This window comes from Dermacentor variabilis, chromosome 1, assembly GCF_050947875.1.
Source record: "Dermacentor variabilis isolate Ectoservices chromosome 1, ASM5094787v1, whole genome shotgun sequence".
Lineage (NCBI taxonomy): Eukaryota > Metazoa > Arthropoda > Arachnida > Ixodida > Ixodidae > Dermacentor > Dermacentor variabilis.
In genome coordinates this window covers 257,612,323-257,624,833 of record NC_134568.1, presented here as the reverse complement: position 1 = coordinate 257,624,833, position 12,511 = coordinate 257,612,323, and the positions used below count along the sequence as shown (strand labels likewise).

Sequence of the window (12,511 nt, the reverse complement as noted above, 5' to 3'; positions counted from 1 at the left end):
TATAATTAAGTATTTTGGTATCTCGTGTAAGTAATGCAGATGCCGCCTCATCGAGTAATTTAGCTCAAGGGTTAGAATTGTACTACCTGGCACAGGCAATTTTTTTTTTTTTTTTGCAATTTGGCGTAGCTAAAAAAGATATTGTTTATGATAGGCGTGACCGAGACATGCGTAGACGATTATATACAAGATGCGGAAATAACACCCCCTGAGTTTAACGTGGTCAGATTAGACAGTAAACACTGCCGAGGGGGTGGTGTATGTTTTCATAGAGTCTGACTTTAGTTATCTTGTGATACAAGCACCAGCCGAACTGTGCTTGGTGCAAGGTTTATCCTTGAAGCGAAATGTATCAAAATCAGTGTCTTTTACCGTCCTTCAGGTTCGGCCCTTCAGCTGAATACGTTCTTGGGGGCGCGCCTTTTCAGAGCTACTGCTCACGGGGAGATTTTAATGCCTCAAGTATATATCTCGTGGCCACCACTAGCTTTGACTGGTCATCATGACGCTCGCATATCGAGGGAGCTTCTTGGGCTTTCAAAGTCTAGCGGTCTTAAGCATGTAGTACAGAAGCCAACCCGCGGTCAGGCATTTCTAGATCTATTTTGTCTCAGTCCACGCTTCGTAGATGGCGATTTTTGAGGCATAGTGTTCGGCGATTGAAACGCGATACTTGGACGGCATGGCGGCGGCTGCTTATTGCGCTGGACGATCGCTGGGGGACCAAATGCAGTCACAATGTTTCGCGAGGGCTCTCGCCTTCATCGTATATACCACAATTAATCAGCTCGATGTCCACAGCGCTCAGCGGGGCGCAAAAAGCGTCGGTAGCCACGCGCCCCAAGTATCGCGTTTCAGTCGCTGAGCGTATTGCTAACCATAAAGCGGTTTCAGTTTGTTTCTCTTTCTGTACCTAAACCAAACATATCTTTCACCTCATTTCTAAATTTTAACAGCGCTGACGGCGCTTCCATTATGGAAACATTGAGTGACTCTTTCGATCGTTTTGTACTTAAATGAGTGTTGATAATTATTTAGATTGAAGCTTTTTTGCCTACTTTCCCTGGTTTGGCGTGGCTGCTGGGTGCTGCTGCATCTGTCGGTATCTTGGCAGATATATTTGTGGATATACAGAAGGTGCTTTCTTGCACGATTGTTCGGTGCCGGGCATAGCGCAAGCCGGCACCGGATCGAGTGCAGACCGACAGCGGCCTGAGATGGCAGGTGTCGTGCGTAAGCGCGGACGTGAGCTCTAACACAAATATGCCGTCGTGTTCCTTTCAGCTCTGTCATTTCATCGCCTTTATTAAGTTGTGATCACTCCTTTGTTGCCCAGCCGTTATCATCGTTTCGCCGTCTTTATATTCTTCTCGTCCCTTCGTTGTCATTTTGCCGCCATCATACCGACGTCATCATGCAACCGTAATCGTACTGTCATCATTACAATCATGCCGCCGTTATTCTGCCATCGTCGTCCTTGCGTCATCGTCGCACAGTCGTCGTCATGCCGTCATGGTCGTTCAGTCATGGTCCTTCTGTCGTATTCATTACGGTGTCGTCACCTTACCGGCACGAAGAGAACTGATCTTCGTGTTTCATATTGCATCCATCCCGGTTAGCTTCCGCAACGCTATATCTGAAATCTTTATATAGTTCCGACACACTCTTGACTATTAGGAACTGACGAGGCTACATTTATTTGTCCCTTGATGCGATATATATTTTTAATACTGTGACATAGGCGGTTGAATGTATGGAATAGTGACAGGCTTTTTACGAACATAAGAAAGCGTAGTCTTGTTCAGCGAAGCAAGCGATTGACCCACATTACTAATTTATTGGCAACTACACATTTGGGAATAGTTGTAACCCGCTGATCTCAGCCTTTCAACTTCGTGGGTTAAATTTTCCTGTAAAGTGTGCTCACGTGGTTTGAATAGTGCTAAGCGAAGACGCGATTACGATGAACTCATTCATGACAGTTTTTGTGCGACGGGAGCACGATTTTAGCAGCGGCTAGCAGAATATTCCCAACACCCGTGTTCTTTCATAATTCTGAACTTAACACCCCCAAAGCTACAACTCGCATTAGCCGACAATTCACGAGCGAAGCTTGGACCGATGCCACTTTCATAGAACACCAACCACACTGCGTTTACAAACCGACCTATCAGTAACTACTAATAAATCACCAACAAACCTGATCGTTACGAAGTTCCTTTCTTCGTGTTCTACCTTGTCTTCGTTACGCTGCTGTACAAATAAAGAGTAAACCTATGCTTACCTTCGTATTCCTATTCAAGCAGTGAACACAAATGAAAGCGGAAGAAAAAAAGCAACTTGCCGTCTAGGTGGGAACGGGACCTGCAGCCACCGCGCAGTGCATGGGAATAGCCGGATGCCACCGAGGAGGGGAAGTACCAAGCCCCAGCTACACTGCACTGGAAAGCGGAGTTGCTGAGTGCGGTTTACGGCTCTATCGTCGAGGTGCTGCACGCTATTCGTTCGCCTGCAGCAACTCGAATTGAATGACATCCGATCTCCACGGAAAAAAAATGGTCCTTTCCTAAAACCCACCCATATCACATTCCACCATCGTTTAGCATGTTTCATATTCATGTTTCAGCTCTCATTCATGTTTCAGTTCATATTTTGAAGTTAACCATTTCGTTTCCCCTTATTGATGCGTCATGCACTTTTTATGTTATCGTGTGCTTTTAAACTATGTGCCACATTTATTGTCGTTATTTCCACATTGCTTAGTCCCCTCTTCTTTACTGCTATTATGTGCACAACTTTGATTTACCATGTATTGTACTTTTTTCTTTTTCATCTGGTTGCGAATGCACTGTTGGGATTTTTCGCCCCCCCCCCTTTACACAATGCCCTACGGGCCTGTAAGGTACTTCAAATAAATAAATAAATAAATAAATAAATAAATAAATAAATAAATAAATAAATAAATAAATAAATAAATCGTACGTTTCTGCGACATCACATCAGAGGAGGAAAACTGTATACAGAGCTCGAGAGATCCTGATTTATATTCTAGGCCTTTCAGCAGATTTATTCCCGTATCATTATAGTATTGCAAAAGGAACCGCAAAGAGCGTCGGCTTCTAGGAAAAAAAGAAAGAAAAACGAACACAGAAAGGTGACGGCAGTACGTTGTTTATTTATACGCACGTTGGTGAGATATAGAATGACGCCAATCTTTCGCGAGAGCTGGTTCGAAGGTGCTTTGTTCCGCTACGTTCCCGCGTGCGCCTGAATTCACCACCTCATCCTCCAAGTGGCAACGCTCTTGGAGGCTGCTAACCTTCGCAGCGGTGGACATGCACAAAAACCAGCGAAAGTGCGAAAGAAGGCACACCGTGCACGAAACAGCGCTCATGTCGAGCCTTCTTATTTTTCTTTTTTTTTTTTTGTTCTTGGGCCGGGTTCTTTTTTTTTCTTTGCTTCCGCAACCATGAACGTAATGAAACTTGCAGGCTTCCAACTTTTTTCAATACTGGGTTGTGTGATTGGTCGCGCTAGGCGGGCCTTAAACCTAGCTCGCCGTCACGAGCTTCCGCACCGACACGAGGCAGCTATAGATACTGCACACACGTGCAACCAGCCGCGCCTGCCACCGGCGTCCACTCGCACAGCGGAAACGGCGCCGATGCCATGAGGACCCCGGTATTGGGAGCTGGGCGCACGTGCGAACGTTCTCAAGATGACGCAGATTTCTCGAGGGAAGCGTGCGCACCGCCTGGCAGACTCCCCAGGCCCGGCGGCGCTTTTTCGCGGCATAGCTCGCCGACAGCGTCCGCCTCGAAGTGCGGGCACTGCGCCTGAGCGACACCAGCCCGAGCCGAGTACGGCGGGACTAGAAAATGAGCGACCCGCCCGCAGCGAAGGAAATCGCCGAGGTAGCGCCGGAGGCCAGCGAAGGTAGGAACAGCACGTTTACCCTCGTGATGCACGCAGCGCGCTCCGAGCTCGCTCGAATATGCCATGTGCTTCAGCCCTAGAAACTGCTTCCGTCATTTTCCATCGCGATACCAACGCTCGCAGCCAAGCACAGTTGAACGTAGCGGTTTCCAATCGAGCCGTTTGATTGGTCAACTATAAATGGGTAATTACTTGAACTAAAGCAACTTTCTAATTGTTCATACAAGTGTTTAAATGCCGACTGGCTGTAATCCGCTCCCGTATCGCACTCTATAGTTCAGTGATGTGGAAGGACAATGGAATGGGACGCGTCAATACGGCGCCAACGTGTTCACGAGAACGCTTGCCTTCGTCAGCGCCCTTGAAGAAGATGGGTCGTCTTGTCAAAACGTTGGTAGCGGACAAGGGCGTACCTTTCCCTTGTTATACCCCATTTTCTGTTCAAGTATCCATCTTGATAATAACACTTATGGTACCTCGGATCCCTCATATATCCACAGAAGCACATAGGCACATCAGCACAAACATCATGCTGTTAGTAAAGGGCACAACAGCAATAACAAGGGTGTACAACGGGCTGCCAGGAGCGTGAGCGACCGACAAATCAAATGCTTGACTCCTTGTTCCTGTAAACTGCCCGAATGAGGGCAATTACGCTACGTGAGATATGTTGCACCCCAGTGAAGCGATCGATGATCGCTAGAAGAACGCAGATCACATGAGCTCACCGCTGAGTGATATATTATAAAGAAAAACAATCATCCAATTCAGATGCTACGTAGTATATATTGGTTTTAAAGATCAACTCAGGTCTAGAAATGGTTCTCGTTTTCACATTCATGCAGACAGGCATTCTGTCTACCCGCCGTGGTTGCTCAGTGGCTATGGTGTTGGGCTGCTGAGCACGAGGTCGCGGGATCGAATCCCGGCCACGGCGGCCGCATTTCGATGGGGGCGAAATGCGAAAACACCCGTGTGCTTAGATTTAGGTGCACGTTAAAGAACCCCAGGTGGCCAAATTTCCGGAGTCCTCCACTACGGCGTGCCTCATAATCAGAAAGTGGTTTTGGCACGTAAAACCCCAAATATTATTATTACAGGCATTCTGCGAGAGAGAGCTGATAGGTTTTGCCTGGACGTGCTACATGCCAAAGCTCGTATGTGAATTGACGTCCGTCAAGTAACAACGTGAGCAATGGGGCTTAAGGAATTATAAGAAAAAAATGGGTAGCGTGCATGACTGCGACGTTGCGCAGCCAAAGGTACTGACGTAGTGGAAAAGAAATGTATCCAGTGCGGTAACTGTCAAGAATTATGCTGTGGCACCATGATCATGCTGCCTGCCGGCGATGGTTACGACGTCATCGTAACAGTTGGCGGGGTCGCCCGGAGCATGCAGGAAGAAGCCGTCGCAGCTAGGGCGCATTTCTTTCGTTCTGTGCACAACTTCTTCGAGACGTTATGGTCTCTAATGCTTTAGAAAAAATCGCATTCTCCAGAAAGATTCTGCGCCTTATGCCATTGGTATCGTAGCAAAGTAAAGTCAGCTAAACGAATTGATTAGGCCTGTTAAGCGTCTAATTGCGCATCAACGCGCAAATGGGAACTATGAACATTTTTTTTCTTGTTTGCAGCCAGAGAACCAAATTCATATCCTGAAATTTTTATTTGCTGCGGCTAAATTCAAATAAAGTGAAAGCCGCCTGAATATCGCGTAGAACCATGCGGCCGACATCGCAGTTCACAACACTGGGGGCTTGGGCGTGTTGGTATTGCATTCCTAAACGTAAGAGCGCGATACACGTACACAGAGAGACGGAGTTCCATTTATGTGTGTTTCGTGATCTTACATTTAGAAATACCATCGTTGTGTTTACTTCGCACAGAAGTGGTACCTGTACCTGTTCGGTATGCGAGCCGTTGCACCACTCCTTCCTCGAGTGTGTGCAGGTGGGCTGTTTTAAGAAAAGTGTCACTCGGCTGTCCTTGCGAAAAACAACATTGTAATTGTTCGACAATATCGTTTTACGTGCGCTGCGCAACAATCGGACATATCAGACAATGCTTCAAAGGCTGTTGCAGGAATGGCTATCTTACGAGCTCACGGAACAGCGCAGATGTGCGAATGCACTAAACGAACCGCGCAGCTGTGCTATCGCCGTTGCAATCAGCAATATGTCTGCTCCCTATATATGCTTTCTTTGATCACTTTACGTGACATGTGCTGAGCACATGCTTGATAATTATGGTGCTCTGTCCTCGCAATTTTGTCTCGCTCAATCGACCAACTATTATACTCACGCTACATGATCACACCGCTTCTGCCGTCTATCACCATCATGCAATATTGCGAAACTATAGGACGTTTCATTAGGGCAGATCGCGTGGCCTGCTCAAGACTGCGCCAGGGTAGTTGGCCAGAAAATGTTTAGACCACGCGATTAACTGTACGGTGAAACAAAGTCGCCAGCGATTATGTATAAGTATACGAAGGTCTATGTTGGATGCACCTTTACTCGTGTGCTCTGCAGATATTTAGGATATATGACGCGACACATACGAGCACTTAATTATTACAGAAGAAACCATGCACATATAATGAAAATTAATTGGCTCCATTAAGCTATGTGTCGTTCAAGATATAACACCAGAAGCGCCATCGCCCTGTGTAACGCACAAGCAGTTCACCCACGGCCCGAGCACGTCCGGAACGCACTGAAATCGCGAATCAAGCCGCGATTTTAACGCAACCTGCAGAAATCGATGTGACGTGGCAAACTACTGCAGGCATAACGGACGTGATATACAGAGTGTTTAACGTAACTTGAACCAAGGAAATCAAGAAAGTTGTTAAATGCAGCTGGGTGAAACCAACGACTTACGGTTTACCGTCATGTGGCGCTCCTCAGATATTTTTTTATGTTCCGCTTTATTAGTTAACTGAGATCAATTAGTCAAAATTTTGAATATTCACTTTACGGCCAAGTGCATTTGGTTGCGTTGCAGAGGGGATTCAGAAACGGCCGAAACAGTTTTTTGGTGCAACGTACGTGCTGCGTGGTGATTTTTCGGCGTTCAAAGAATCCCGCGAAATATGAAATGAAACCATGTGACTGCGCCCATGTGCTATCGTATTGCAGCTCTCTCCATCATGTTTCGAGCCTATCGCTGATCAGGCACCACGGGGTTTCCTTTCTGTGTACCACCATCAAAGACGGTGGCGCACTGTGAAGCCGATGCCTAGAACCGCGGCCGCTACTTCGCCACCATGCGCGCGCGCACGGTTCTTTCGCTCGAAGCACGGTTGAGAGCGCTGCAATAAGATAGCGCACGAGCGCAGTCACGTGGTCTTATTTCATATTTCGGCAGCTTTCTTACAACGCGGAAAAATATCACCACGCAACATGTACGTCACACCAAAAAACTGTTTCGGCCGTTTCTGAATCCACTCTGCAATGCAAACAAATGCACTTGGCCCTAAAGTGATTATCACACATTTTTGCATAATTGATCATAGTTAATGAACTAATTAAGCCGAATTAAACATACTCTAAGGAGCGCCACTTGCCGGCAAATAATATGTGGTTAGTTTCATTCAGCTGCGGCTAACCACTTCTTTTTATCTTTGGTTCAAGTTACGTGAAACAACAGGCCGCCATTGGACAGACAGGCCGGACAGGCCGCCATTAGAATCTGAACCTGGCAACCTTTAACGCTAGAACGTTATCTAGTGAGGCGAGTCTAGCAGTGCTATTGGAGGAATTAGAGGGCAGTAAATGGGATATAATAGGGCTCGGTGAAGTTAGGAGGACGCAAGAAGCATATACCGTGCTGAAAAGCGGGCACGTCCTGTGCTACCGGGGCTTAGCGGAGAGACGAGAACTAGCAGTCGTATTCCTGATTAATAAGATATAGCTGGTAACATACAGGAATTCTATAGCATTAACGAGATGGTGGCAGGTCTTGTTGTTAAACTTAATAAGAGGTACAAATTGAAGGTCGTACAGGTCTACGCCCCTACATCCAGTCATGATGACCAGCAAGTCGAAAGCTTCTATGAAGACGTTGAATCGGCGATGGGTAAAGTCAAAACAAAATACACTATACTGATGGGCGACTTCAATGCCAGGGTAGGCAAGAAGCAGGCTGGAGACAAGTCAGTGGGGGAATATGGCATAGGCTCTAGGAATAGCAGGGGAGAGTTATTAGTAGAGTTTGCAGAACACAATAATATGCGGATAATGAATACCTTCTTCCGCAAGCGGGATAGCCGAAAGTGGACGTGGAGACGAATGACGAGACTAGAAATCAAATAGACCTTATACTCTGCGCTAACCCTGGCATCATACAAGATGTGCACGTGCTCGGCAAGGTGCACTGCAGTGACCATAGGATAGTAAGAACTCGAATTAGCCTAGACTTGAGGAGGGAACGGAAGAAACTGGTACATAAGAAGCCGATCAATGAGTTAGCAGTAAGAGGGAAAATAGAGGAATTCCGGATCAAGCTGCAGAACAGGTATTCGGCTTTAACACAGGAAGAGGACCTTAGCTTTGAAGCAATGAACGACAATCTTATGCGCATCATTAAGGAGTCTGCAATAGAAGTCGGTGGTAGCTCCATTAGACAGGATACCAGTAAGCTATCGCAGGAGACGAAATATATGGTCAAGAAACGCCAATGTATGAAAGCCTCTAACCCTACAGCTAGAATTGAACTGGCAGAACTTTCCAAGTTAATCAACAAGCGAAAGACCGCTGACATAAGGAACTATAATATGGATAGAATTGAACATGCTCTCGGGAACGGAGGAAGCCTAAAAGCACTGAAGACGAAACTAGGAATAGGCAAGACTCAGATGTATGCGTTAAGAGACAAAGCCGCGGCAGTATCATTACCAATATGGATGAGATAGTTCAAGTGGCTGAGGATTTCTATAGAGATTTATACAGTACCAGTGGCACCCACGACGATAATGGAAGAGAAAATATTCTAGAGGAATTTGAAATCCCACAAGTAACGCCAGAAGAAGTAAATAAAGCCTTGGGAGCTATGCAAAGGGGGAAGGCAGCTGGGAAGGATCAGGTAACAGCAGATTTGTTGAAGGATGGTGGGCAGATTGTTCTGGAAAAACTGGCCACCCTGTATACGCAATGCCTCATGACCTCGAGCGTACCGGAATCTTGGAAGAACCCTAACATAATCCTAATCCATAAGAAAGGGGACGCCAAAGACTTGAAAAATTATAGACCGATCAGCTTACCGTCCGTTGCCTACAAAGTATTCACTAAGGTAATCGCAAATAGAATCAGGAACACCTTACACTTCTGTCAACCAAAGTACCAGGCAGGATTCCGTAAAGGCTACTCAACAATAGACCATATTCACACTATCAATCAGGTGATAGAGAAACGTGCAGAATATAACCAACCCTTGTATATAGCTTTCATTGATTACGAGAAAGCGTTTGATTCAGTCGTAACCTCAGCAGTCATGGAGGCATTACGGAATCAGGGTGTACACGAGCCGTATGTAAAAATACTGAAAGATATCTATAGCGGCTCCACAGCCACCGTAGTCCTCCATAAAGAAAGCAACAAAATCCCAATAAAGAAAGGCGTCAGGCAGGGAGATACGATCTCTCTAATGCTATTCACAGCGTGTTTACAGGAGGTATTCAGAGACCTGGATTGGGAAGAATTGGGGATAAGAGTTAATGGAGAATACCTTAGTAACTTGCGATTTGCTGATGATATTGCCTTGCTTAGTAACTCAGGGCACCAACGGCAATGCATGCTCACTGACCTGGCGAGGCAAAGCAGAATGGTTGTCTAAAAATTGATCTGCAGAAAACTAAAGTAATGTTTAACAGTCTCGGAAGAGAACAGCAGTTTACAATAGGTAGCGAGGCACTGGAACTGGTAAGGGAATACATCTAATTAGGGCAGGTAGTGACCGCGGATCCGGATCATGAGACGGAAATAATCAGAAAAATAAGAATGGGCTGGGGTGCGTTTGGCAGGCATTCTCGGACAAGAACAGCAGTTTGCCATTATCCCTCAAGAGAAAAGTGTATGATAGCTGTGTCTTACTAGCACTCACCTACGGGGCAGGAATCTGGAGGCTTACGAAAAGGGTTCTACTTAAATTGAGGACGACGCAACGAGCTATGGGAAGAAGAATGATGGGTGTAATGTTAAGGGATAAGAAAAGAGCAGATTGGGTGAGGAAACAAATGCGAGTTAATGACATCTTAGTTGAAATCAAGAAAAAAAAATGGGCATGGGCAGGACATGTAATGAGGGGGGAAGATAACCGATGGTCATTATGGGTTACGGACTGGATTCCAAGGGAAGGGAAGCGTAACAGGGGGCGGCAGAAAGTTAGGTGGGCGGATGTGTGTAGGCGGAAGAAGTTTGCAAGGACAACATGGCCACAATTAGTACATGACTGTGGTAGTTGGGGAAGTATGGGAGAGTCCTTTGCGCTGCAGTGGGCGTAACCAGGATGATGATGATGATGACGATGACGATGACGATGACGACGATGACGACGACGACGACGACGACGTGAAACAGCCTGTAAACCTACCGTAACATAGTGCGCATTTTCGGCATAATGACGGGTCGGAATGCTGAATTTTTCATTAAAGAAGTGGTTCGTGTAAGAATGAAGTACTGGGCGAGTTGGAACATTTTGATGATTTACATCACAAAGAAAAACCGACGGGGACGAGGATGACAAGACGAAGACAAGGACAAGACATCCCTACACTATTAAAAAAAACTTGCACCCTTCGGGGCTCATCTTGCGCCACAACAATAATAGCCATCTGCCTTGCATGCGTTTCCTTGCTTGGAAACTCTCCGCTCATTGCTTTCCTTTCGAGAATGCTAAATCACGCTGACAGCGCTAATGCCGCTCGTGACATGGAAATATCGGGCGTGCAGTTTTAAAGAAAGCAAAATGAGGAAAAGATAGATGGCGATTATTGTTGTGGAGACAGAATAAGCCCCAAAAGGTACAAACTTTTTTAAGAGTGTACTTTTCCTGGTCTCCAACTTTAATTTCCTTTCCCTTTTTTTTTGGTTAGTGTAAGACCGTCTTCTAGAGAGGGAAATGTGGCATAAGTCGTGGTAACTCTGCAGAAACGGATGCGCAGAGGCCTTGGACGGCCCTACCAAGCTAGGATGGGTGTTGTGCTCCGCAGCGCACCAAAAATATATTGGAATTGAAGAGAGCGCATGAAGTGAGCACGCTGCGTCTCCTGTGGGCTAAGCTGCACGAGAGGGGGACACCGAGATCACGCTGCACTTCTCAACGAAGATGTGCTTTCAGGCAGCCGATACAAACTCGCAGTTAATTTTCTTTTTCAGCCATAAGCTATGGATGGCAAGAGACAGCCACTATTCAACTGGCACAGCCCATAGCGCAGCACGTCACCGCTACAAGCTTTGAGAAGGAGTACCCTAAGCCCACCCACTGTTACTACATGTACAGTTTTTTCATCTGCCTTTCGTGATCTGCACTCACCCCCACCCCCCTTTCTTTTAAAGCGCCGTCGTAGAAGTCTGCGCACATCTATCTGCACATAGCATGCGTATTTCCTCCACGCCGCGTGCACAACTCCGTTCGCAATTATATGTAGACGAAACTGTGTGGTTTCAAAGTTTTTTTTTTTGCTGAAGTCCGCTGCGCGTTTCTTGTCGGGATGCGCCATTTCGTCTTCACCACAAATTCACTTAGGCCGATTCTCACAGTGCGTGGGATCTGCATGATTTTTTTTTAATACGGCAGCGCAAGCCAACGACCGAGAGCTGAGCAAGTTTGGTAGGGATCCGTTGTTACAAAAGGCAGGCGTACAAAACAGGGACACGAGGGGAATGCACTTTTCGTTCCTCTTGACTTGGAATAGAATATATCAAGAACTTGACGGGATTCAAATACACCTGATGCGGTCGGTATCATACTATACGCGGCCCAAACTCCACTCCCATGTCATTCCTGTCCTAATTTTTCCCTATCCCTTAGGCGTCGGCCAGATGACAACCTACTCGGTAGCTTTGGTGATGGCGACCACAGCCCTCGGTGCCGGACTCCTGCATTTCCCAGCAGCCTACAATATCGCAGGAGGCATCTTCACGGCCACGATCGTGCAGCTGGTGAGCGTTTCTATATATATATATATATATATATATATATATATATATATATATATATATATATATATATATATATATATATATATATATATATATATATATATATAATATATATATATATATATAATATATATATGCCTTTACAGGGCAGGGTATGCTCGCTCTTCGTGAACCTTCATTCAATCCCGTATAACCTACATAAAGGTGACCAACAGTGGCCGAATAATGGATGTCGCTGGAGCCAACGTTTCAACAAGGCGATTTGTCTTCGTCAGGCCAAGTTGTTCCAAGCAATTATTGGCCGCGATGTTTGCCCTGCCAAGCAGCTGTTGCCTATCTAGGAAGACACGTTTCCTTGTTAAAACGTCGACTCTAGCCGCATATCTCGTTTGACCACTGTTGATCACTTCGAC

The 12,511-nt window shown here is 46.1% G+C and overlaps 1 protein-coding gene across 1 annotated transcript in view; it reads left to right on the top strand.

Moving 5' to 3' along the window:
• The first annotated feature begins 3,529 nt into the window (after positions 1 to 3,529).
• LOC142562707 (sodium-coupled neutral amino acid transporter 7-like) overlaps positions 3,530 to 12,511 on the top strand; it is a 31,676-nt gene continuing 22,694 nt past the window's right edge. Inside the window, exons 1-2 of the mRNA XM_075673543.1 lie at positions 3,530 to 3,936; positions 11,968 to 12,098. Coding sequence (XP_075529658.1) covers positions 3,879 to 3,936; positions 11,968 to 12,098 — 189 coding nt within the window. The 5' untranslated portion in view covers positions 3,530 to 3,878. The remainder of the gene's footprint in view (positions 3,937 to 11,967; positions 12,099 to 12,511) is intronic.